The sequence below is a fragment of the Augochlora pura genome, chromosome 3, assembly GCF_028453695.1.
Source record: "Augochlora pura isolate Apur16 chromosome 3, APUR_v2.2.1, whole genome shotgun sequence".
NCBI classification, from domain to species: domain Eukaryota; kingdom Metazoa; phylum Arthropoda; class Insecta; order Hymenoptera; family Halictidae; genus Augochlora; species Augochlora pura.
The window spans coordinates 6,427,420-6,454,799 of record NC_135774.1 but is presented as its reverse complement, the minus strand read 5'-3'; the positions used below and the strand labels follow the sequence as shown (position 1 = coordinate 6,454,799).

General features: G+C 40.0%; 3 protein-coding genes across 4 annotated transcripts; 2 read left to right on the top strand and 1 right to left on the bottom strand.

The window, feature by feature from the left end:
* The first annotated feature begins 4,284 nt into the window (after positions 1–4,284).
* Positions 4,285–11,169, top strand: LOC144467773 (uncharacterized). The gene is made up of 2 exons (XM_078176711.1): positions 4,285–5,353; positions 7,268–11,169. The coding sequence occupies exons 1-2, from the start codon at positions 4,449–4,451 to the stop codon at positions 9,831–9,833; spliced, it is 3,471 nt and encodes a 1,156-aa protein (XP_078032837.1). The 5' UTR covers positions 4,285–4,448; the 3' UTR covers positions 9,834–11,169.
* A 5,212-nt stretch (positions 11,170–16,381) lies between these two features.
* LOC144467787 (rho guanine nucleotide exchange factor 38) lies at positions 16,382–21,319 on the bottom strand. The gene is made up of 9 exons (XM_078176734.1): positions 21,141–21,319; positions 20,867–21,044; positions 20,574–20,692; positions 19,014–20,435; positions 18,780–18,929; positions 17,843–18,463; positions 17,561–17,743; positions 16,879–17,481; positions 16,382–16,798 (listed from the first exon to the last, which is right to left on the bottom strand). Exons 1-9 carry the CDS (start codon positions 21,228–21,230, stop codon positions 16,607–16,609), a joined length of 3,558 nt encoding a protein of 1,185 aa, XP_078032860.1. The 5' UTR covers positions 21,231–21,319; the 3' UTR covers positions 16,382–16,606.
* Positions 21,320–21,414: 95 nt separating this feature from the next.
* LOC144467870 (putative GTP-binding protein 6) lies at positions 21,415–25,836 on the top strand. 2 transcript variants are annotated; one of them, XM_078176854.1, is made up of 3 exons: positions 21,415–22,969; positions 23,042–23,530; positions 23,970–25,836. In XM_078176854.1, the coding sequence occupies exons 1-2, from the start codon at positions 21,932–21,934 to the stop codon at positions 23,492–23,494; spliced, it is 1,491 nt and encodes a 496-aa protein (XP_078032980.1). In that variant the 5' UTR covers positions 21,415–21,931; the 3' UTR covers positions 23,495–23,530; positions 23,970–25,836. The 2 variants fall into 2 exon arrangements, with proteins under 2 accessions (XP_078032980.1, XP_078032979.1); XM_078176853.1 differs by lacking the exon at positions 23,970–25,836 and having other exon boundaries at positions 23,042–23,960.
* Positions 25,837–27,380: the final 1,544 nt, after the last annotated feature.

Genomic DNA, 27,380 nt, shown 5'->3' with positions numbered 1-27,380 from the left:
CATCAACGCCACCACGGCAAGATACAGGCGACTTACGATATGCCCTGCCGCAAGCGGGAACGCCACCGTCGGTCAGCGACGCTCCCCACCCCACGCCCCGGGAAACTACTATGTTGTAGCCGAGGCAGAGACGTTCCCCCTTGCAAAGCTCGCCATGGAGGTTTTTTTTGGTAGGTGTGAAAAAAAAATCATACACTCCCCAGCGAGCTAGAGATCTACGGGGGGGCAGATCTCATTATATGAATAAGGTAAATGCATATAAATATAAGGCATTTTGCAGTACAGTTTAGAAACAGTCAGTCAGTCAGGAGTGAGAGTAACGCAGAAAGGAAACAAGGGTGATCGGCAGTGACGGAGTGACAAACGAGCAGCAACCAAAGGGAACAAACACCAAAAACGACGAAGAACAATGAGAACAAGGCATCGTAACCACCCATCGAGCTATCATCCGCTCCCTCACATCCGAAACATTTCCCCCCATTTTCAAATATCGTTAAACCTTCAATAAGTTATTAATTACCAAAACCTCGTTGATTCCTCCAATCATCTCAACACACGCGCCTTCGAGTGATCTGCGGCAATTGCTTACGCGGACCCGACGCAACACGTTTCGTTTCGATTGCATGTATAAGGAGGCAACAACGATGAGCAGCAGCAGCAGATCGCTTTTTGTTTGGCTAAAACATGCTGTCCGCGAGTTTGCCTCCATTCTCGTCGCGAGAATTAAGGTTACCAGTGAGATTCGCGACTATAAAGATATCATTAAATTAGCGTTGGAAGCGATAATAGAATACGCTCTACGGGATAAAAATGCGGAGCGCGCTACGCAGAGTCTACCTGGGGATAATGCACATATTCCAACCACCAGTAGCGGTGGCACGGTAATCGAGACGTATGCGAATGATAATATTGTCAACGTGGATAGGGACATATTGAATGCTGTTGTCGTGAACCGCGACGATCGAATTGAGCGTCGACTGGCAACTCTGGAGCACAAAATTGAACGATTGCTTGCCGAGAGAGAGAGAGAGAGAGCTGAGGAAAACAGTCGACACGTAAACACTAATGACGTTGAGGAGATCTGTTCCACCGTAAATCTCTAGCCCGCTGGCCAGTGTTTTTTTTTTTTTTTAGCACACCTACCAAAAACCACCATGGCGGGCTTTGCAAGGCGAAACGTCTCTGCCTCGGCTACAGTGGCAGTACTTTTGTGGGGCAGTAGTCTGTGGCATCGCTTCCAGCGCGAGCTCCGACCTCGCGACCGTCTCCGACTCGGACAAAGTCAATTAAAAGAGTACAATAACGAAACACGGTAGAAACCAAAGAGATACCCGACGACGCTCAGAAACGAAGAGTAGCAGGGACTCGCCAGACTCTCAGAACCTCCTTACGGCCATCGTGACGGCCTTAAAATAAGTGTTAATTGTTTATTAAAATAAAGCAAAATACTTTCAATATCAGAGCGTGTTCATTGAACCAGCAAGAAATCAACCTTCCCTCTAAACAGTGATCCTTCGAGCCGGATCACGCACGCTCTAAACACACACTGCACCATGAATTAGAACCGGCTTTGCCTCTCTACTTTTCAGTAGATAGTTTCACTTCATCAGAAACGCGCGGGGTGATATTATATTTTTTTTTTATTTTTTGTCGACTATATTTACCAGCGAATATACAATTCCTAATACAATAGGCTTTGCCTATCTACTACGGGATCAATTACTCATCAGATACAAACACCAAATGCCTCTGTTTCTTCCGTTTTCTTTTTTTCTTTTTTTTTCGCAGGCCGATATAACGCTTCTCAGATTTCTTCCTTGCATTGGAACATCTTGTCTAAAACTTCGTTGGTTTCTTCGATTTTCCGTATGTCCTCGAACGACGTTAGCAACTGGAATCCCACGATGGGTAGCACGTTTCTGTCGCTGATCGATGTGGTTTTCGATCGGTAGGATAGAGGCCGGTCACGACCACCCAAAAGTAACATGCTTCGTCATTACTGTTCGCATTGTCTGCGGCTCTCTTCAGCTCCATTGCTCGACTTATGGATATACTACAATCCCCTGTCCCGTTCTTGATATTCGATCGAGACCAAAAGTGCGTGCGTAACATCTTTCACATACCGCTGACGTAAATTCGACTATTGGAAAAAGTGCAACGTTCCGCGTATTGGAGCTTTTCACCGAAAACGTTCAATGTTTTCATACGGTATATAGTCGTCGGTAAATTAGATTTTTTTTTTGCACTCGCAGCAGTTCGTCCTTCGCGGTGTTCATATACAAGGTGATCCGTAATTATGGAAACATCGGGAAATGTTAGGGAAAGGGGGGGGGGCAGGCGTTCCTGAGGTCATTTCAAGTAACCTTTTCCTTTGCCGAAATGCAGTCCGCTGCTTTGTTAACGAATTATTAATGAAAAAAATGATAGCTGCGCGCGGACGATTTTTCCTGCTGCTGCACATGCGGAACCAGCTGACTGAAGCCTAATTTTCCGAGCGAATGCCCTTAGTTTCTCGAGATCGCACACCTGAGCCACTCTCGAGGTGGCCAGGTTCAGAATAAAAACTGTCAGCTGAAGGCGCACGGCGAGCAGCGAACAGCTCGCGACTCTCAGCTGACAACGACGAACGCCGAGCGACGAACTTATCACGATTGTCAGCTGACGGCGCAAGGCGAACGGTTGACGTTGAACGTGGAATGGCGAGCTTGCGACGGCGGACGATAAGCGGCGAACTCCTCACGACTGTCAACTGGAAGTGCGCGGCGAGCGGCGAACGTTGAACGTGGAGCGGCCGACGACGAACGTGGAGCGGTCGACGACGAACGATGAGCGGCGAACGGTTCACGACTCTCAGCTGTCGGGGAACCGCGAGCGTCTGATAACGAATGGCGGCTCACAAAGTCCAACCTTCACCTTCCCGCGGTGTGGGCCAGTAACTTTCTTCCTCAATAAGATTATCGAACGAAGGCCCTGGCACGGTATTTGCTGTGGGGCAGTTTAGCGTGAATCTCGTTGTCCGCCAACAGCGTCAAGAGTCATAGAGTCTTAATACCGATATTTTCCTACCTACATTAACGCAGTGCGTGGAGGTGCAGTGATTGCACCCGCCACTGTTGCTGGAATATTTTGTCCTACCGCCCCGTTGGTGCGTGAGGAGGTGCTCAACACCCGCCACCAACGGACCAAAATTAATATTCGATATGAAATTAAGCTGGGTTTTATCAGTGGATTCAGACCGTCTATAGCGAATGTACAAGTAAGCCCTCCCTGAATTGGGTTATTATTATAACTATAAGAGGGCAAAAACATAGGAGCGAAAGACTATCAGTGGGTGACCGTGGTGCAGTCACCCACCACTGTAACCGATGTAGGTAAAGAGGCATGAAGTGTTGGTTCTTCATGCCTATTATTGATTTTTACGTTGCTACACCTCAGTGGCAGCCGAACATCATACAGTAAAAGATTCCTTCCCGCCGATCCAGAGTTAAGACTGTGGCTCAGGACCTGCGAAGTGGACCAACTCGGCACCTTATCAGGCGGTGTTACCGCTGATTTTATATCTCGTAGGTGGAAACACTTGGTTTCCGTGCGCGTATGCCCTAGATGGCGAGGAAGCACACCAGAGCCACCCTTTAGGTGGCCTGATTGAAATTAACACTGATAACGAATGGCGGTGATAACATTTAATGCGGAGCGATGTTACGAGTTACGTATGTTCCATTTATACAAATCGATTTAGTCAAATCGTGGCAAAATGGTCCGCGACCGATTCACCGTCGACGATATTCTAGGTATCATCGAGGCGGGCGGACATCGCGTCTTGTCCTTTTAGTTGTTAGATATAATTACCTCCGTGGGAACAGAAAAATTTAGCAACGATGTTAACAACGAAATTTTATTTCTTATTTCTTCTCTAATCGAATTTACTGTTTTTCACTTGAAACAAGTTTATTTCACTACCACCGTCTTGGCGAAGTGATACCCTATTAATAAATTGAATTAAGCATCACAACCATTATCGCTTTCTGTTTATAGTTAATTAACCGGTCATTCATAAATTTTTGCTATAAAATCGGATGATCAATCGGCATTTCCTTTTTTACGTATGACAAGGCAGTCAGATGTGTTGCGTCACCCCTTTGGTCGATGTGTTTCCGCTATCTGCGTGACTGTATGACACGTGACTTCTGACTTCCCTCTCCACCTCGTCATTAGCTAATCGACGTACCAGGGGTATCTATAAAAGTGCAGAATTCTTAGCTCTAAAACAATCTTTCACTCTCTTGCAGTCGGTCCTATACATTCTTTTCTTTTTTTATGCTTATCGAGCCTTGTATAGTCTCGACGCGTGACTCATGCTCTATGAGTATCGTCAGTGAGGAAAGTGATCAACGTGATATCCGTGCAGTGAAATTGACTGTGAAAGATAACGCAAGTTTATTGCAAACATGTCAAAGCGCTTGAAGCAGGACTCGGAGTCGATTCGTACTGACGACGACTACTCCGAACAGAGGAGAGACTCCATTCGCTGGAAGATCATCGAGTCGGCGTTTAAAAATCGCATATTGACCGGTGCAGTGATAAACGTCATTCACGTCATTCCGTGTGAATTCTTGCGTTGCGCGAAGAATATGATTACGGATCAGGTTACCCAACTCTTGAACGAGCATTTGTCGTTGAAAGTGAACTTTGTGTTGGAGATGGAATTTATGGTGCACGACCAAGTTTCGGTAAAAAACTTCAATACACGAAATTTCGAACTTTTTAGACTGACGAATTTAGATAACTGGTACGAGAAAGATGTTACGCCGGCGCTTTTGGCCCAGATCGAAGAATATCAAGGTTCGGGCAGCGGATGGACCCTATTGAAGATTCTGCATGTGATGGTGAATATGAATAAGTATAAGCCGATGCGTGCAGGTTGTTCGGTATCCATGCCTAAAGCAGTGCGGTTAAAGAGAGCCGTCGTTAATGTGATCAGCGAGGACGAAGCATGTTTCTTTTGGGCGGTCGTGGCCCGTCTCCGTCCTGCCAAAAGAAATGGGCATCGATCATCAAGCTACCCGCACTACAGCCGCGTGCTCCGCACCGAGGGATTCGCATTGCCATTTTCGTTAGCGGACATACGGAACTTCGAAGAAGCGAACGACATTTCTGTGAACGTGTACGAATGGACTGGGGAAAGCTGCAACCCATTTTATCTGAATGAAAGAGTGCGGAAGAGACACGTAAATTTGTTGTTCGTACAGGACGAGGAAACTTCGCACAATCATTTTGCTTGGATAAAGAATTTATCCCGTCTCGTTTCATCGCAACTCAGCAAGCATGATCATCAGAAGTATATTTGCGATCGGTAAGTCTTAGCTGGCATGTTTTCTTTTTTAATCAGAAAAAAAGAAGTTGAACGAGGCGAAAGGAGAAGAAGACAAAAGACTATCATCATTGAGGCTATTTCTGGACCGATTGATAATTCCGTTGACCACGATCGAACTTTCTAGAAGCATCGAGACACGGCATACTCCTTAGTTACCAAATTACTATTAACGGTTCATGGCTAGCAACGAGGTAGTATATATAGAGGGATCTTGGTCAGATTCGGTGCTACACCTGTGAGAGAGGACGAGGTAAGCCACGGCCGCTCACAGGGTAGTCAGGGAGAGGACGGCCATGAAGGCCGGCCGCCCGTTGTAGGAACTGCTTAGGTTCTTCGGTGACCATGACGGTTGGAGAGGACGGCCAGGAAGGCCGGCCGCCTGATAATATTGGGTTGTTCAATAAGTCATTGCACTTTTTTCATTTCATTTTTTTTTTAATACGTTTATTTAATATACGTAATGAGAATTAATCTTTGATGTATTGGCCGTTTTGTTCGATGACCTTCTGCCATCTCTCGGGCAACTTCATAATACCGCGTTCATAAAACTTCTTGTCTTTTTCTGCGAAGAACTTGTCAAGGTGCTGTTTAATGAGGTCGTCAGACGCAAACGTTTTACCATTCAAGGAATTTTGCAAGGAGCGAAATAAATGAAAGTCTGATGGTGCAAGGTCTGGACTATACGGTGGATGTGGTAGCACATCCCAACCAAGCTGTAACAATTTTTGCCGAGTGACCAAACTTGTGTGTGGTCTCGCATTATCGTGGTGGAACACTACACTCTTCCGATTGATAAGCTCGGGACGTTTCTGTGCAATGGCATCGCTTAATTTCTGTAGCTGCTCACAGTAGACATCGGAATTAATTGTTTTATTCTTTGGGAGCAGCTCATAGAAGATTGGTCCCTTCCAATCCCACCAGATTGACAACATTACCTTCTTTTGGTGGATGTCTGCTTTTGCTTGCCTTCCTGGTGCTTCATCCAGTCTACACCCACTTCTTTTCCTGCTGACATTGTCGTACACAATCCATTTTTCATCACCCGTGACCATACGCTTCAAGAATGGATCGTTTTCTTCGCGTTTGATGAGTTGATGCGCTTTGTCAGGTGAATTTCTTTCAACTCATGCGGTATCCAAACATCGAGCTTCTTTACGAAGCCAAGCGATTTCAAATCGCCATGAACACTTCCAATGGACACTTTTAGAGCGGTAGCAAGCTCCCCGGACCGTCGAATGCTTGTTTGCTTGCACCAATGCTTTAATTTTATCGTCGTCAATTTCAGAAGGTCTACCGGAGCGATGAGCATCTTTAACTGAAAAAATCACCATCACGGAATCGGGCGAACCAGTTCTGGCACTGGCGTTTTTTTCAATGACGTCTCTGCCGTAAATTTGACGCAACTCTTCCATTGCTTCAGTTGTTTTCTTCCCTTTTTTTAAAGAAATAAATCAAAATATGGCGAATATGCTCTTCAAAATTCTCCATGTTCGAACCACAACTGTAAGTAGAAAACTCAACCAAATCGTGTCAACTTTTGCTTGTTTTTTAGGTTAAGTATCAAAAACAAAACACGCGTGAACATTTGACATTCGTGTCACGTTCAGATATAAATAATCGCGGACAAAGCCATCTATCAGAAAAAAACGCAATGACTTTTTGAACAACCCAATAGTAGAAATTCCATTTGATCAAAGTTGCTTTCGTTGCTCGCCATAGAAGTTAGCAAGGAAATTGATCAAAGAATAAACCTGTAACACCCTGTAACCTGCTAATCTGAATATATCTCCTTCCGTCCTCAGTAATCCATATATGCTGTGTCAAAATCCATTCCATCAACCCTTCTACGACCTTCCCCGGCTACAGAAGGTAAAATCCTGTCAATTTTTTCAGGTGTCTGCAATATTTTACATCGCAAGAAAGACTGGATACTCATAGCGTCGACTGCGGTGAAATAAACAAATGTGCTTTGAAACTTCCGACGAAAGACAACAAGTGGCTGAGATTCAAGCATTACGCGTACAAGGAACAGGCACCGTTTGTTATCTACGCCGACTTGGAGTGCCTGCTGGAAAAGCTCGAAGGTTCTGATGAAGCTTATGGCAAATATCAACGTCACCGTCCCTTCAGCGTAGGCTATTACGTTCACTGTCGTTACGACAGCTCGTTGTGCAAGTATTCTGCTTATCGCGATGAAGAAGATTGTGGCTCATGGTTCGTAATACAGTTGAAAGAGCTGAGCTCTAAATTGCAGTTGGAGTTCGATCAAGAGAAAGAAATGACTCCACTGACTGACACTCAAACTTCGAATTTCCATACTGCCACGCACTGTCACGTGTGCGAAAAACCATTCGGTGTTGACGACGAAAGAGTGCGCGATCATTGTCATTTTACGGGCGTGTATCGGGGTCCGGCACACAAGGATTGTAATTTGAACTATCGATCTTCGTACGTGATACCGGTGATATTTCACAATTTGTCCGGCTACGACGCGCATTTTATCATCGAAAAATTGACAAAAGAGGCCAAGAACAATATAAATGTGATACCATTGACGAAAGAGAGGTACATTTCTTTCACGATTTCTTTTACAGAGAACGTGGATAAATGGAATAAATGTATAAAGTTTCGATTCATCGATTCGACAAAATTCTTAAATTCGAGTCTGGACAAGTTGTCGTCGTATCTGGACAAGAGGGATTTGCATATCGTGAGGAGCCATTACAGTCATCTTTCCGACGACGATTTCGATCTTGTAACCCGAAAAGCCATTTTCCCGTACGATTACGTGACGTCTTACGATAAATTGAGCGATACTTGTTTACTGCCGCGTGAAGAATTTTACAACAAGTTACACGACAGCGAGATATCCGACGCCGACTACCATCATGCGCGCAGAGTTTGTTCGCGTTTCGGTATTCAAACGTTGGGGCAGTACAGCGACTTGTATTTAAAATTGGACATATTGTTGTTGGCGGACGTGTTCGAAAAGTTTCGCAAAGATTCCCTCGAGAATTATAAACTCGATCCGGCGCATTATGTCACATTGCCGAGTTTTACGTGGGACGCGATGCTGAAGATGACGAAAGTCGAGTTGGAATTGCTGACCGACGTGGACATGCTGCTGTTCGTGGAGCGAGGAATACGGGGCGGTTTGAGTCAATGTTCGCATCGTCACGCGAGCGCGAATAACAAGTACATGCAGAATTACGATGAAAAAAAGCCATCCACGTATCTAATGTATTTCGATGTTAATAATTTGTACGGTTGGGCCATGTCGCAGCCTTTGCCGCACAGTGGTTTTCGATGGGTCGACGATACGGACACTTTCGACGTCGGTTCCGTGCCGATCGACAGCTCCATCGGATACATTTTAGAGGTAGATTTAGAATATCCTCAGGAAATTCACGATTCTCACGCGGATCTTCCGTTTTGTCCGGATCACGATGCTGGGACGAAATTGTCTCAAAAGAAATTGCTAGCGACATTTCGCGCCAAGGAGCGATACGTTATCCATTACCGATACCTTCAGCAATGTTTGGCGTATAATTTGAAATTGAAGAAAATCCATCGCATTCTCCAGTTCGAGCAATCGCGCTGGCTATCGCGTTACATAGAACTAAACACGAGATTGCGCGCCAGCTCGACCACCGAGTTTTCAAAAAATCTGTTCAAACTGATGAACAACGCGGTTTACGGAAAGACGATGGAGAACGTGCGAAATCGCAGAGACGTAAAATTGGTCTCGCAATGGGACGGTCGATACGGTGCAGAGAATCTAATAGCCCGACCAAATTACCACAGTCATGTTGTGTTTTCAGAGGATTTCGTCGCGATTGAATTGAATCGAATGTCCGTTATGTTTGATAAACCCATTTATATAGGAATGTCCATATTAGATTTGTCGAAATTTCACTTGTATGATTTCCATTACAGTTACATGAAGTCAAATTTTCAAACGAGATGCAAGATTTTGTACACTGACACGGACAGTTTGATCTACCAGATCGATTGCGACGACGTGTACGAGACGATAAAACGTGACATTGACAGATACGACACTAGCAATTACGACGAAAACAACGTGTACGGTGTTCCGATTGCAAACAAAAAAGTCGTCGGATTGATGAAAGACGAGAAAGGAGGCAAAATTATTACAGAGTTCGTTGGTCTCCGCGCGAAAATGTATGCGATTCGGGTGCAAGGCGAAGATGAGGAAAAAAAAATTAAAGGGATTAATAAAAACGTGACGGCTAAATGTATAAATTTTGACGATTATCTGAAATGTCTTTACGAGGATGAAAAAAAAACAGTAATCAATAAATCAATAAGGTCCAGAAAGCACGAAGTGTATACGGAATCGCAGGCGAAAATAGCATTGGATTGGAAGGACGATAAACGCTATATTTGCAAAAATTTGATAGACACCCTTCCTTGGGGGCATTACGATATTCCGTGAGAGAGAGAGAGAGAGAGAGAGAGAGCTTTTTTCCTTCTTTTTTTATACGCGGGGGGAAAACTGCATGTCGGGCGCCCCCGTAACTCGGGGGGCGTTGAGGAGGGGCCAGTGTAGGTTTCGACCCACTAAAACACCCACGGCGACCTTCGGACGGGAACTCTCTAAGAACACTACCGTGGCTCCTTCTCGTATTGACCGGGCACCTTTGTAATGGTCGGCTGCGTCCCAGGGGAGGGGGGGTCTACGCCCTCGCCCCATTTAAATTTCACCCCCCAACGCTCAGATCTCGACGGCCTTATTTGTAATGCCCAGACACCCCGCCAAAGGGGTTCCGGACAAAGGGGACACACCTCGTTGGCGGGCGGCGGGATAAACGCGCCCGCCATTACCACCTCCTCCTCGCCCTGCGCACACTCCTATGCAGGGCCATTGGGTGCCTGGGGAAGCTCCCCAGGCTACGACTGGCAGCGTCGGCGATGCACCGTTCCCGACGCCGCCTGGCGGCCTCCTCCTGCTGATGACCTGAGATGACCTGCAGATGACCTTCCAGAAGGAAACCACCGCCTTCCACTTCCTCTTGCTCCCCCCAGCATTGCCACAATTATGCCGAGGAGCGCGAGAGATCGTGCCCAATCTTCTGTATTAGGACTCGGCGCAGCGCTAAAAAGGCAGGGGGGCACACCTCCAGCGTGTGCTGCGGCGAGTTCACCGCATCGTCGCAGTGGTGACATGCCACCGTCGCTTCGCAACGGACCTCTGTGGGACCCCGCGCTCAACTCCCCTCCGTGTCCACTCGTACAGGCCAGGGTACTCAATGCACCTGCCCGCAGTTAGACCCCGATCACCGCCCTTAGATAAGGCGTCACCCAGTGGACCACAAGTGCCTCCATAATGGCGGACCAGGGCAGGGTGTTAAAGGCATTGACGATATCTAACGATACCGCCAAGCACACCTCGCCCCGTGCCACGGCTCCCTCTGAGAGGGACTTGACGCTCTCGATCGCGTCTATCGTCGACCTTCCCCCTTGGAAGCCGAACTGGCTGTTCGTCAGGTCGGGGCTATCATGGGGACAGGTACCAAACCAGTGATCCTTCGAGCCGGATTACGCACACTCTAACCAGTGGGCCAGGAGGGGAGGAATTAGCATGAAGAAAATGTTGGAGAGAGGAACGAGGGGAGCTAGCGGAATTGAAAAAGATAGTAGAAGAGAGGAGGAGAGGCGACTTGGAGAGAGAGAGGGAGAGAGAGAGCAGGCGGAACGAGGAACGAGAGTGCGGAAAAGAAAAAGAAGAAAATCCAGTACAAACATAATAATAATAATAATAATAATAATAATAATAATAATAATAATAATAATAACAGAACAGATGCCAAAGAAAGGTGCAATGGAGATGGAAGCAGGATTTTTTAGGTGTCAAGTTTTAGGTTAAGCTGTAAAAACCTGTAAATGGTTGTAATTATAGAAGTTGTTAAGTGCAAATGAGTAATTCGAACATTAAGATTGGTATGACTGAGCGTGGCTGGAAGAAAAGAGATGACTGTCGGTGTGTGTGTCGGAAAAAGCCGGTGATCGTGCGTGTGTGCTGCGGGAACGACTGAGGAGTGTCTGTAGAAAGAAGCGTCCAAATTTCAACATATATCATTTTACTTTTTACTGTGTGTGTGTTACTGTATGTGTTACTGTACGGTAACACTAGTTAATAATAAATACCAATAATAAACTCAACAGAAGTTATACAAGTAGAAGTACAAAGAATTTGTAAACCGGAAGCAATTCTAAGCCGCATAGGCAAAGATTATGATAATAAAAAAATAAATAATAATATTTACTTCCATTTCTAGACTTTGACAATAAAAACAATTCAATTTGATTTTTCGACTTAAGAGAAATGAATAATATTCATATTTAGTAGAGCTTGCGAGGAATGTTTGTCACGAGTCTCACTCGTTGTTATAGTGCATGGGGTTAAGCAGAACATATCGATGGATCGACGTGCTTCCCACGTTGATCGGAGACTACCAATAATCGAAAACATCGCGCCATTCGTATATGATCTGAGAACGTAAATCGTAGGAATGCAAAGCATCTATTGTCCACAGTGAACAGCACATCGAGATCGCTTGTTCTGCAAAATTCAAGGCTAGTGACTACGTGCGAATCAGCAAGTTCACATCATCAAGTGTTCGAGATCATTATTGCATTAAAACGAACGAATCCCGTCACATAACTGTTGGCCGATTTGAAGAATAACCATATCGCCAGCGGATTTTAGGAACACGAAATATTTGCTACGAAATATGCCGACGCGCACTTGATGGAAAAAGGAGCTGCACAGAAAAGGAAATAAAAAATACGTTAAATGGTTGGAACTCTACTTATCCCATAAATCTTAGATAAATAAAACATCTGTGCTTTAATCGTATATTAACAAAATGTACTATATTTTTCTTTCTAAGAAGCAGAAAAAAATATAATACATAAATGTAATGTTTTTTTTTTTTTATTTTTACATTTGTAGTGGCACACGTAACGTAATAACCATTCGAACCGTCTCCTCGCAGATGCCAAGGATTTGACGAAAAGAAACTTCCTTGACGTTTGCAAGTACGGAAATGACTTTATTTCTTCACTTCTTTATTACTTTGACGTGCACTAGCTGACGAAATGTCGCCGGACGCGTATCGCTACCCGATTGAACGGCCAGCGCAGCCCAACAAAGCAATCAGGGTAACACCTTTCTCCCCCCCGTCAAAACTGAGTAGAGAAAATTACCACCCGCTAGTACCACCCTCTAGAACGTAAGCGGGTCTACGAGGCGAGGCAGGCCGGTAAGAATGGAGCGGAAGTGAGGAGGGTGGCTCGTCGAGATGACCTCCACTCCTGGCAGCAGAGCTGCCAAGAAGAGACCCTTGGGGGGGGGGGGGGGCTGGACGGCAAGGCTGATTCCTAGCCTAGCCGCTTGGGTCGGCTGACCTCACGGCGAGATCGACTACTATGTCAGGTTATGAGAGGGACAGCGCCGAGCACACCTCCTTCGCCTGCTCGCACTGTATCGAGGCGCGAAACGCTTTCTAGCAGGATGTCGGTACCGTCACTCCCAAGAACATCGTGGGGGGGGGGGGGGGGGGCGGGCGGGGGACGGGGGGGGGGGGGGGGGGGGGGGGGCGATGCTGCGAAGTATACGGCATTGGGGGGCCGTCGTGGGCTATGCCCGACGGCTGCTCTTCGAAAAGAAGAGGGAGGAGAGTCGGTGGAAACTATCGGTCTACTACTCTATCTTAGGGGAACTCCACCGACAGGCCGCGGCATCATTTCACGGGGGCCGAATCCTGCTGTGAAGACAGAAAAGGCCACCGCGCCTCGAGAAACGCGCAATGGCGACTCCCGTTCCGAAAAGAAAAATCTTGCAGTAACCGAAAGCATGCGACATCACTGTACCATACATTAATAAAGTTCGATTGAGTTTTATAAACGCACTACATCCTTTCATTTGTAACGCCTATCAACTCGTTATACATTTGTTCTCGTTAACCATTTACACACGCGCGCAAACACACACACACGCACACAAAAGCGCGCACGAATCTCAACAGTTTGCCTTTAACAGGATCAAAATCTGAATATAAAGCTAGCAGTTTGCAAGCCGTTAAACAATATTGTTCGATGCGGTTGACACATAACACTAATAACGTTGAGGAAATCTGCCCGCCGTAGATCACTAGCTCGCTGTAGAGTGTAGTATTTTCTTTTCACATCTACCAAAAACCACCATGGCGAGCTTCACAAAAAATGGCGAGCTTTGCAAGGCGGAACGTCTCTGCCTCGGCTACAGTGGCAGTACTTTCGCGGGGCAGTACATAGTCTGTGGCATCGCTTCCAGCGCGAGCTCCGAGCTCGCGACCGTCTCCGACTCGGACAAAGTCAATTAAGAGAGTACAACAACGAAACACGATAGAAACCAAAGAGATACCCGACGACGCTCAGAAACGAAGAGTAGCAGGGACTCGCCAGACTCTCAGAACCTCCGTACGGCCATTGTGACGGCCTTGAGATAAGTGTTAATTGTTTATTAAAATAAAGCAAAATACTTTCAATATCAGAGTGTGTTCTTTGAACCAGCAAGAAATCATCCTTCGCTCTAAACAGTGATCCTTTGAGCCGGATCACGCACGCTCTAAACACACACTGCACCATGAATTAGAACCGGCTTTGTCTCACTACTTTGCAGTAGACTGCCCGCCCTGTCGACTACAGCCGAGGCAGAGACGTTAGAACAGCCCGCTAGAACACCTTACTGACGCGTCCCCCCCTAGCGGGCCGGGACGAAACAGTCTCCCCTCTCTTTTTTCCCCGCTCCTCGCTTATCCAGCTTTCCAATTTTCAAAGCGCGCCACAGTGAAAAAGAATGTATTATAGGACTGACTGTATAAGGGAGTGAATACTCTTCTTGAGTAATAATTTCTGATCTTTTATAATTTTCTCTGAGGGGATATTCGAACGTGGATTTGCCGCTCAGCACTCGTCGTCAGCAACTCGCCGGTTGCTGCTCATCGTTCGTCGTTTACTGCTTGTCGTTTGTTCAAAATGGTAAATACAAAAAGAAACTGAAGATAAAATTTTGTTAGGTGCGGTAAAAATTGATTGAATGATTGAAATTTGGGGGTAAATTAAAAATTTGAATTTAGGAGAAAGTTGACAATTTAAATTGAAGGGAAAGTTGAAGTCAGTTAGGGGAAGGTAACATACGTTTTAGTCGATGTCGCAGCTCTAAATGTCTACAATAATAACAAAAATTATAAACAAGAAGTAAAATTGACTTGCTTATTATTCGCGTCGCCGATAAATACCCCCCCTCCCCCCTCTTTCCATCCTGTTAGGCTTACACATCCGCAACCTAACAAATGGCTTTTATAAAATTAAAATGAAATCGTATTTCATCTTTCACAAAAAAAAAAATATGAAGTTTTCACTATTCACTTACAATATTCATTTATTTTCTCGCGCTACCATGTTAGTTATTTAAAACATATTTCAATGTGGATGTGAGCATCGTTTGTATATTCGCTGGCAAATATAGTCGACAAAAATAAAAAATATAATATCACTCCGCGCGTTTTTGATGAAGTGAAACCGCAAGCCTGATAAAGTGAAACGAACTACATATGTACATTGATGTCGCTGAGTCTCGTTTCACAACTTCGTTTTATTTCCATTTTGCTTTGTCATTCACTATGAGGGCAGCACTGTTCAGTTAATCAGAGCGTAGAAATTCAGTGCATTCTCTGAATTAAAGAGATTACTGTATTTATGTTAACCATTTCGGCTTCCTCTTTTCTAACGTTTTCATCTCCACCCTTTTAATACACATCCAACCCACACAGTTGCTTTAGAAAGAGAATGAGATATGAGAGAGAGAGAGAGAAAACGAGACATATTGGGTGTGTGCACAAATATCCACACGGAGAAGCCCAGCCCGTTTTACTACACCATGCAATCTGACTCTTTTCGCGCATTTATCCGCCTGGTGCTCCATGTGAAACACTCAGCACTATATTCAACTGTACTGTTACGTCGTAGGACTTTTGACTACACAGTTCGATGTATTTACGAACGTCTTGAAACAGCGATCATTCCTACAGTTATTAAAATTTTCTGAAATTTGTACACTACATTTTAAATAATAGTCGCCAGTTTATTTCTAGTCTACAAGATTCTTTTAACGGCCAGTAATAAATATTCCACTATACGAGAAAGGTTTATAAAAGCAACGAATAATTCCACAATTTTATACGATTTTTACTTTTAAAAAACTAAAACACAAAGCTGAAAAGATTCTCTCAAACTTAAAGTTTCAGAGAATTAAAGATTAAAATTAGTGAACAATTGATCGGCAGAAAAGATTTAAAAAAAAAACTATATGAAACAATTTCAACATATTCAGTTGAATTTTTTATCCGCAGCCTAAAACCAAACTGATTGTTTAAGGAAATTGCTGTCGTTTCTGGATCTAGATTGTATAGAAAATTACCCAATTCCATCAGATTACAAAGGTGAGAAAATGGATTGTAGCGTTCCAACTATGATACAATGAATTACGACAGGAGTTTAACGGTATATTTAACGAATCTGGCAATTTGTAAAGTATAGACACGGGGTTGACACCACAAAAAGAGTCAACGATATGTGTCCGAAGAATAAAGAGGACCATCCCCGTCCTGAGAGCGGTAGGAAGACCATGATTACAAAATATTGCCTTGACTATGTTAGAAAGTAGTTGCATACCCGATGACGAACTCCGAGAGGTATATTTGCAACTCACTAAATAGCTAGTTCTTATGTATACTTGTTCGGCGCAATTCCTTTCGACACAATCTTGGGCCTAAATTGTCACAGAATGAGCTCCGCATAGGTTACACCGTGCGTAACAGCATTTTCTTCCTTCGGTCATAAAAAAAAAAGACCTTCGAATATCAATAGCGATGTCTCATGCCATTATTTCAGCAGTTTCTCCTCTTTTCAGGACCATCAGTAGCATTATAAGCAAAAAACGGTATAATATATTTTTATAAAATAGAAACCAACAAAACATTTGTACATTTAAAGTAAAATTATTCTGTATACCAATATTCAACCTTCAATAAATGCTTAGAATATTATAACCTCGTTAGAATAAAAAAATTTTTCAAGACTCGAGACTGCAGCCCAATAGTGGTAATCGATATAATAAATTAATAAATAGATGGATAAATATTAAGGCCGGTTGCATTGTGATTATTTTTTTGTGGATGGATCGCATAAATAATTGTTAGGCACATATCCTTTATTACCATAACGATTCTCCATAAGCCACCACTCATCGTTTCCCTTTTCGTCATGAGGTCTAACAAGTCTCAGTGCTTGCCCCTTAGTAATCGGCAATGTTCCAGGAATAGTAGCAGAAAAATCGTATTCTGCATAATAAAACTGGAAAAAAATTCCAATTTACAATTATGCATTACATCTTCACAATAATATTAAAATAAACTCTGTGTCAATGTACATACCTCGTAGTTCAAATTCTGATACTGTTGAACTCGAGGAATTTGTTCAACATTATCATAATAATGGTCTTCTTTCTTCTTTTTTTCCTCTATATTTAGATTCAATAATTCTTGTAGATGAGACTGAGATGGTTTTTGTTCTTTAGTAGGAGAATCCATACAAATTAAATCTGACGTCGATGCTGTAATTGGCTTATCCGCGGTAGAGCAAGCTTCATTAGACAGTGAAAGCTGTGTTGATTGTTGAAGTTGCAATATTTTAGATGGTAAAAATCCTTGTGCAACTCCATTATCAACGAACCATCGGCTTGCATCACCCATTGGGTCTTGTTTTTTTATCACTGCCACTACGGTTCCACGAGTTGCTCCCATATCCAAAGATGATGTACTTACTACATTGTCGGTAACTACATATAATTTATTACTGGGATATTTATTTCTCAGCATGTTTCTTTGCTGTTCGCTTTGTGGACACCATGTGGACTCCGCTTCTTCGACTCTTGGATTTGTTCCAGCAAACGCAAAACGTGTTAGCTGATTCCACAATAGACTATGATTTACTAAAAATGATTCCAAAATATCTTGAGTTGATAGTTGAGTGGAGTTCTATATATGCAAATGAAATTGGTATAGCTATAATTCCCATAAATAATTACAATATTGATTATGCTGTATGTTATAGTACCTCGCATAGAGATAAATAACGCTTGGTGATTTTGCCACATAGAAGCTTCCTAGATTGAGCAAACGCGCTAATACAGTTTACGAGTATTTTTGTTGCTGCATCAATCACAATCGGTAATTCTTCCAATAACTGTTGCGTTAAAGCTTCATAATTAATTTTAGCTGTCGACAGTTCATCCTGTGCCTACATTAATATTGAACAGAGAAACAAAATCTTTTCGTTTTAATTTAGCGGTAGAGATGTATAAAAAAAAAAAAAAGGAGGTGAACATAAGGTAATTACAATTTTTGACTCCTTGTACCAATCACTTTTAGAAATGGCTGCATCATAGTCGAGTAACTTGTCATGCCTTTTTGTTATTAATACCGCGGGTCCCTCTAATAATATTGCTAAAAAATTTGCTGGTGCAAGGACCCTTCGTTTTAAACAAACTTTCTGTTCCTGAATGAATTGCGACCATATGGTTGATCTTATTTCTCTAAGTCTTCTCGCTTCACTGTTTGGTGTTCCTTGATAGTATTGGATCAAAAAATCTGATATTACTTCCCCAGAAATAGCTTCGTCGCTTAAATGTGTAAAACATTGTTCTACATCTTTAGCCAGTTGTAATGTACACTTTTCTACTGATCTGAACTGTCGTTCAAGTTCCTCAAACTCTGGGTCAACAGCAACATTCGTCAACCCTAAACTTGCAGATAATCTTGTACTCAGTCTAGTGGACATTTTTGCTACAGAGTGCATGTTAAGTTTCGCCATTTTTCTCATTAAGGTATTTTCATTGTCTAAATACTTAGACACTAAATCTTTCCGACGTTTATATTCATTAATGTGACTCGCAACGGCCGTCATACCCTTCCATGCTTCTTCGACCATGTGTTTATCTGGATGGTTGTCATCGGTGCACTGAAAAAAACAGCTACGTGTTTCAAAAAAATTTCAAATCTATCGATTATACATACACCCAGATATACAGGGTGGTCCACGCAACTGTTACAAATCATAACTTTGTTATTATTGCATTTATGAAAAAAATGCCAAAGGAGAAAGATAAATGGTTCAAAGGGCACTACATCTTCAAATTTTGTTTAGATACATGTGTAATTAACAATTGCATCATTTCTTTAAATAGAAATGTATATTTTTTTACACAGATTGATGGCGTGGACCAGCCTGTATAATGAATTTGTCGTATGATCGATACTTTGTATGAAATACTTACTTTCACCAATTCATATAAAATAAGAGGATACTTTAATATTCTTTGTACAGGTTTTATAAGAATAGAACTCATATCAAAGCAAGCTACTTGGTATCGTAATGTTTCAATGCCTTTGTTAAACACTGTCATTATTTCTCCATTGGTTTCATACTGAAATTATATAAAATTTACATTTAAAATATATGAAAAATAGATATATCCTGTACTCTCAAGCTTACTATCCTGTACTCTTACCTTCTTCAACAATACCAATGCTGCTTCATGATTTCCACAATATTTTACATAAACATTTTTCAATTTCTCAGCCATTTTTGTGAAACAAGGGCCAACTGTTTGTTGCTCTTCATCACGTCCCTTCATGGCTTTTAATATCATATCTAATAATTCTTCTGCAACTTGAATTACTTCAAAAATATTGCCAAATAATGTAGGAACATCAATTCCTAAAGATTCCAATGAACTTGGATTATATAAGTTAAATGTTTCATAAGTTAACTTTAAATCACGAACATATTCCTTTTCTGTGATGACTAATTCTGATATAACATTTTGCCTTTGATCTGCTCTTTTCGTATCAATGTCTACATTATTATTAGTGGCAATATCTATTTCCTGATTAATATTTACGAATGATGGTTCTTTATTTTCTACGATATTTTTTTGTAATGGTATACTGCCAGGTGCTGGTATGGGTGGTGCTGGTCTATGGGGTTCTGAAAGTCTTTTTGATTTCTCTTCTTCTGCTTTCTTGGGAGTTACTTCAGTATGTCTCACAACAACAAAGTCTTCTAATATGTCCTGTTCAATATCTAGAGGTTCTGTTTGTAATGCACTCAAATAACCCCTTGGACACAAACCAATTTTTCCGTGGACATTTTTAACATTCACCCAATCTGCGTTAGCCATATTAATTACTGTAACTGTGTCGCCTTCGGTGACACTCAAGTCTCCATCCATTTGAGCTTTAAAAGTATATTCTACGTTTGCTTGTGTACCAGATTCCAGTGCATCGTATTCTACGCCTATCGCGTGTATACCTACATCTTGCTCATAAAAATTTTGATCATTGGGATTGTCGGTACAATCTACTATAATATTAACATAAGATATAGGAAAAATTCCTTTATGATTCTCCAATGTACCCTCCATCCATTCAGAGTCTATATGTTTAATAAGATGTACTACTTCCCCTGCTTCAAAACTAAGTTCATTTGGAAATTGAGCATTAAATGGATATAATGTTATAGCATAAGGACTCACATCCAGTGTGTTGAAACTACTACTGTTCTCCATGCTTTCTTCCAAGTTTGAAGCAGTTGACTTGTATTGAGGAAATAAGTCATAGTAATTCGGTGCTGGTTCTTCTAAACAAGGCTGTGTAACGGTATCTTCCAAATTTTGGTATTCTCTTCTATTACATGCTACTGCAGCCATTGCATCCAATTGCTCAGCCTCACCAGTTATGTAAGTTACAAATGCTTCTGGAAATGTTCCTTCTTTGCCTATATCTGTGATCCCATGGCACCAGCCATCATCAAGAATTTCCGTTACAGTAATCATTTCACCTTCTACTAAGTCAAGCTCACCGTCAAGCTGTGCTTTTAAATTAGTTTTTATTCTTGCTCTCTTTCTTATACTTTGTTTTTCTGCAGCTTTCTGAAAGTAATAAATGATTTATTAGTATCAATTATTTGGTTCTTCGTAAGGTCATTTCCATCACATTACTGTTTCACGAGTCTTTTAACTCTTCATATATAATCAACAACCATATAAACTCTTATTTATGACACATACCTTCAATAATTTCAAATCAAGTTGCCAAACATGACTCAAAGGAAATATACCATTATTATCATCTATTCGTCCTAAATACCATCCAGATCCAACATCTTGTATTCCAACAATAAGTTCACCTGGTTCCATGAAACATGATTATAATAAGTTCATTACCTCTGAATACATATCATTCAGTTGAAGATCTGTGACTAATTTGAAGGGAGAAGCTAAAATCTTGGAATTATAGAGGTTCCGCCTTCTTTAATTTTCTAGTAACAGAGGTTGTAATTGTAAACATTGAAACAAATTACCTTGAGGAAAAGGTAAATCTCCATCCTGTTGTCCTGGAAAAGGGGCAGTACTGACAAATAAATATTCTGAGTCACGTAGATGCGGTACATCTACTTTATGCAAATGACTTGAAGGAAATTTTCCTGTTCTGCCTCTAGACTCTCCATAACACCAGTGTTTGTCAACAATGCTATATATCTGTTTAAATTTCGTAAACAATGTAACATAATTTGGTATTAATACCTGCTAGAGTTACATGACAGTTTTACATGCATGTTTACATATACAAATTACCAAAAAATATTCTCCTTTGTGTAAACTCAATTCCCCATCAACCGTTGTTAGAAAATCATTTAAAACTTTGGTTAATATTCCTTGTTCCATTTTTTGTGGATGTGATCGAGATTCAGTTTGTCTTTAATATCAAATAATTTCGAGACGTTCTAGTTCGCAGTACATATTATTTGTACACTGAAAACTGACACTTGTCAGCCTAGTGATAAAGTGTCTAGTCACGTGGCAGGAATATATATGTTACATGTTATACATATGTATTGATTGCACTTAAATGTAGCGCGCGTGACAACATGAATAATTCGGTGAAATAAATTGTTCTATTGTTGACAATATTCGGCATGGAAGTGATGACCACAATTGGTTTATAATATTTTTAACTTGTCCTACATTAGAAAAAGACAGGAGCTGTTGTGTTTATTTTGGTTAGGAAATTTATGCAATCGTTTGTTCCGTCTCATATAAATATTTATTGAATGTGAAAGTATACTTCGTCACTACCATTATTGTAAATAATAATAGTTATAACGTTACAAAAATTGTATACTTGTAATACACATTTACGTTCACATTTTATTTTAACGTAAATGACTATGTAAGGTTAAGGAAGTTATGTTCCGACTGAATATTACAGTAATGATATTTTATTTATATTATACATTTATATTTGAAAGCAACGAATAGATTTAAATTTAAAACAATTTTCTTATATAAATAAATTAAAGTATTTGAATTGTTCATAACATTTAATAGTTATCTATAACAGCCTAAAAATTGTTCATTTTAAATACATGAAAATGCAATATCTTAAGAAACTTTTTTATACTGCACAAACTAAGCCACAGTATCATAATATAATAAATCTGATACATAAAAAGAGAGAAAACATTGCGTTAAGCTTTGTCCGTCGAATGAAACATGATTCTGCAATGGATTTTGAAGGATATGATGAAAATGAAGAAGAAAAAGATATTTACAGGAAAATATCTGAAGATTATTTAGGGTCAGTTGTAGGTAAACATAATGTATTTGTTATACAGCCTTATATAAAATGGGGCCCTAACAAGAAACATATTACTACTCCTGACTTACAATTAGCAGAAGCAATAGCACTTGTTAATACGTTACCAAATTGGTCTGTAGGAGGGACGAGACTTGTCCCTCTGTTAACTTTGCAGAAACAAAAATTAGTTGGGAGTGGAAGTCTGGAAAGTCTGAAAAAAGAAGTCAGAAGTAAGCCAAATATAACAGCAATATTTGTTAGTACAAACTTACTGAAATTCGTACAAATTTCTGAATTGCAAAGTGCTTTCTCTTTGCCCATTTATGATCGCTATTCTATAGTCATTCATATATTTCGTGAACATGCAAAGTCTCCAGAAGCAATGTTGCAAGTAGCATTGGCAGAAATTCCTTATATAAGAAAGAAAATGGTCGATTTGGCATCTACTAAATTAGGAAGAATAAATATAGATGAAACAAGGAAGAAATATCTTGAAAACAAAGAGAAAAAATTAAGGAATGCACTTAAAAGGTTAAAAGAACACAGAAATATGATAAAAAATAAAAGACAGAGTTATGGTTTTCCAAGTGTTGCTGTAGTTGGATATACGAATGCTGGAAAGACATCATTAATAAAAGCGTTGACAGGGGATACGTCTTTGAAACCTAGGAACCAATTATTTGCTACTTTGGACACAACGATTCATCAAGGCTATCTTCCTAACAAGTTAAAAGTACTATTTATCGATACCATTGGATTTATTCAAGATGTACCAGAGACTTTAATACAACCATTTAAAGTTACCCTCGAAGATGCTATAGATGCAGTATGTTAACTATTTTAATAACTATTTTCAAATTTATAAGAATTTGGCAATTGACTTCTTTTATTTTTATAGGACATTATCATTCACGTATACGATATAAGTCATCCTGATATCAAAGCCCAAATTGAACATATAGAAAAAACAATAAAACCTATGATAGATGACAATAAATTAGTAATTAATGTAGCAAACAAATGCGATATTGTTGATAAGGATTCTCATAAGGGACATGATCTGCCAAAAGACACGCATCTCGTTTCTGCTGTTAAATTAACCGGGATTGACCAATTGCGAATCAAAATTGAAGAAGAAATCCTAGAGGCTGCCAATTTGTTATCAAAACGTATCAAAGTACAAGTAGGCAGCCAGTTAGAAACATTGTTATATAAGGAAGCAACAGTTACAAATGCGGAACCTGATGCAGAAGATTCACAATACATAATTATGGATGTAATTCTCTCAGTGACATCATACTATAAAATTAAGCGAGCTTGCAAGTCTATTTCTGTTGTCGGAAAAACCTAGATAACATTTCCAAAATCTTTTTAACGACTTTAATAGGTTTGTAACAAATTCAAATTGACGCACAGAGTTTTTGGAAAGTGTCTTTTCCCCACCTCCTTACTTTGTTTCAATTTAATATGTAATATTTTCAAGTAAACCTAAATTTTCAAGTAAGAAAAAATAAAATATATATAGTAAAAGTAAATATTCATGTTTTAAAATGGATCCAGGTTTCTTACTGCATGACTCGTTTTTACAAAATTGTAACAATTCAAAAATCAACAATTCTTGACATATCAGTGAGTTAATACTTTCACTTGGACTAATGTAAAATACATATAAGCAACATTTCTAATTACCCAAAATTTATCTCATCATGATACTAATTTAGTAGTTGTGATAGGATATCAACAATCAGCTGAATTAACAGCCAATATAAAAAAATATATATAATATATAATAATAATAATAATAATTGTATTTAATGGTTTACTAGGTTGAACAAACTTTGAAGTCGATTATCACGAAAACGGAGCGCCGGATGAAAAAAAATTATAACAAAATATTTTCATCTTTTTTGATGTAGAATCACCCTCTGCCTGGTTGTACTACGATTTCCGGGGCACCCTGTATATGGTCAATGCAATTATTTTACTCATCAAAGAAACAATAACATTGCAATTTTGTTAACATAATTATATATATTATTTTTTCACAAGTCACTTCGTCTTTGCATTCTCTTTAAAAAATTGCTAAAATACTTAGGTAAAAAATGAATTTGTTTAGAAGATACGAGTCCCAAGCGCCCGTAAGATCGAATCACAGTTGCATACCTCCGTAAGAGTGTCAAGGTTATACTCAGAAAAATGCGGCAAATAAGTGAATCCCGTGCTTAAAATATTCGAAGCCGCAGCGGTGAAAAATCACCCGTATAAAAATTTCGCAGATGTTTTCGTGCATCCTCGCATAAATGGTCCTTCAAGGCGGCGCGTGGGACGCAGAGGATGCGATTTCGTATTATCGGCGAGTAGGATTCAGGCGTGGTAGATGTCGCGGCAAGAAAAAGAGAGATAGGAAAGTCCGGTGAGGGGTGAACGAGATAAGGAAAGTTCGTTACACTCGACTCGGTGAGTCTGGCCAAATGTGGTTTAATACACGAAGGCGTACGATTAAGGAAGACAGTAGCGGAACGGAAAGGAACTTCTTCTGGCCCGCTCGTTGATAATTGAAACACTGGCAGTTAGGAGGCGTATTGGCGCAGTTTGTACTCGGATCTAGTAACCTGGAAAACAAGGACGTCTATTTTATCTTTTTATTTCGTCGTAGCCAGTTCCATAATCAAACAATTGAAAGAATTGTTTGAGAAAAAGTTAACTCTTTACAGTCCAATTACTTTAGGGCGTTTACCTTTCGTTAGTTATAACATAAAATATAATTTCGATAGTCATAATCGTTGCAGGACGTCGTTCATACAATCATTGTCTAAAATATTGACAGAAGTTATTACATTGCATTGAAAACGGGCCGAAAATTAAATGAACGCTGATACTTTTATAATACAATTTTACAAGTTTTTCATTTCGTAAAAAAAACTTTATTGGCGCTTTTTAAATGTTTTTTTTATCGATTAATGCGTATTATAGTTTTTGATAAAAATTGTATGGAAAGTAATATGTAGTAATCAATATAAAGAGCATTAGACATTCTCATAAAAATTTATATATGTTAAAAATAATATGAAACGTTTGGCATTTGCCTATTAATAGTCGTTCGAAAAATAAATCATTTACATTGCAACAATTTGTAAGACTCGTGACGAAGCTCTCAATAAATAATCTTCGTACACTAAATATGAATCTTATACATTTCTTCTGAATCGAAACAAAATTTGATTCCTCCGTTATGAAATATAAGACGAAGATATAGTAACTATAAAAATTGTCAAGGTCATGTTAGGAAAATTACGAAGTACTAGTCGACGCAATTGCGAACAAAATGAGTGCAGTGCAAGAGGTTAAACTGGTAATTCCTTCGTATATCTCGGTACTGTGTTAATAGCTGTTGTCAGTTTAATTAAACTCACGCGACATGCTGATTATATTCTCCCGTTTACTTTAAACGTTCGCAATTACAGCGAAATTTGATCAACACTTGTGATCTTTTAATGCAATTACCGACCGAATATTCTTATTTATGATTGCACGTACTGATAAGTAAACAAGATTTAAGCGAGTTCTATGTACTTATTGTTTTAAACTGTCCACGAAAGAAGGTGCATTATTTACGAGGGAACACAATGAAAACGGATCATAGTTTGAAAAGTGAAAGTGGGAACAGGAGTATACATTAATTTTGCAATGTTAAATCGCATGTATATAAATAACGTATTGTAATTAATAAAATATACGTATTACATGTAATAAATTTAACATATTATCTATTATATAAAAATAAGTCGAGTTTTCCTTCCTGACGCTATAACTCCAGAACGCACGAACCGATTTCCACGGTTTTGCATTCGTAGGAAAGGTCTCGGGCTCCGTGAGGTTTATAGCAACCAAAATTCTGGAAAAATTTCAACAGAAAAGCAGGAAAACAGGGAAAATCATTTTTCACATACAGCGCCATCTCTGATACATAGCATGTACTACAAACCAATATGGTTTATAAAACAAAAAAAATAACTTTTCTTCATCTTTTAATCCCCAAACGAAATGTTACAAAAAACGAAGCCATCTGGTGGCGAAACGGAGTTCGCCAGGTTTGCTAGTATATGTATAATTCTGGCAGCCAGAATTATTGCGTTACTAGGCATAGTGGTGTTGAAAACAAAAAATGGGGCTTCTGTTATCTTAATGAAAGAGATCCCCTGTTTTCGGAATGGTTTTCAGAAGCGGGCTTAGGGTCACAGAAGAGAAAATAAGAAATACCCTAGTGCAGCGTACGAAAACTGAATTTATAAAACGATATGAAACCATATAACAATACTACTCCTATTTCATTTCCACTTATTACCATTTATAGACAAAATTAGATCAATAAAAAATATTTTTCAAATAATATTTAGTTTTCATAATTGAAAGTAACTGACTTCTACAATTAAATAATTATGAAAATGGCGCGATTCTGTTTATAGCCTGCAAATATACATATGTTACTTTAGCTATATTCGTTTAAAAGAAATTTATGTAATTTATTTATGTTTCTGAATCACCCAATATGTATAAAGGTTAGCACCTTTAATTTTTCGGAAGTGCAGAAAATGGACTTGCACCACTTTCAAAATAAACGGTCCATTACATTATAAATCTTCGCAGACTCGTTTACATAGGTTTAAACGGCATTTGCGATTTTTTGTATATTATTATTTACAAAATTGTAAGAGTTATGAGTTTAGAAAATATGACGAATTTTTAAAGGAATATTCAACTCTGACGAATATGTTAGGGTGCATGTCCATTTGAAAGTTTTTATTACTATATCCTCGCATTGCGTGTCCGCCGGAGATCGACTTTAAGAATTTCGACTTTCCGATAGTTACCAAAGTACTCTCTCAGAGATTACTATCCGATAGAACTCCGCCATTTTTCCCGCATCAGTTCCTTTCAACGTACGAAACAAATTAGAAAACTAAAAATTAGTTTAATCGAAAATCTTTTACTTTTAGACATACTTTTGCTTTTCCGACTGCTCTGTATTTTCTAAGACGTCTTCATTTCCATTTCCCCTCGCATTCAATCACATATGTATTCCGTATCACTTGTATTTTGTTTCCGATACTTGTTGCATCCTTCAAACGATATTTTGTCAAGTATCTCGACAACTAATGCAGATAATTTAAGCAGTTAAAATATGTTAAATATTCTGAAGTTTCTTATCATTGCCATAAACGAAAAGCATATTACAA

Coding starts and splice junctions, on each gene's coding strand:
- LOC144467773 (XM_078176711.1), top strand. CDS start 4,449: ATGTCAAAGCGCTTGAAGCAGGACTCGGAGTCGATTCGTACTGACGAC. Junction 5,354..7,267: donor CAGAAGTATATTTGCGATCG/GTAAGTCTTAGC, acceptor CAATTTTTTCAG/GTGTCTGCAATATTTTACAT.
- LOC144467787 (XM_078176734.1), bottom strand. CDS start 21,230: ATGGAACAAGGAATATTAACCAAAGTTTTAAATGATTTTCTAACAACG. Junction 18,464..18,779: donor TTTTATATGAATTGGTGAAA/GTAAGTATTTCA, acceptor TGTTTTTTTCAG/TGCACCGATGACAACCATCC. Junction 17,482..17,560: donor GTTATTTATCTCTATGCGAG/GTACTATAACAT, acceptor TTGCATATATAG/AACTCCACTCAACTATCAAC.
- LOC144467870 (XM_078176854.1), top strand. CDS start 21,932: ATGAAAATGCAATATCTTAAGAAACTTTTTTATACTGCACAAACTAAG. Junction 22,970..23,041: donor TCGAAGATGCTATAGATGCA/GTATGTTAACTA, acceptor TTATTTTTATAG/GACATTATCATTCACGTATA.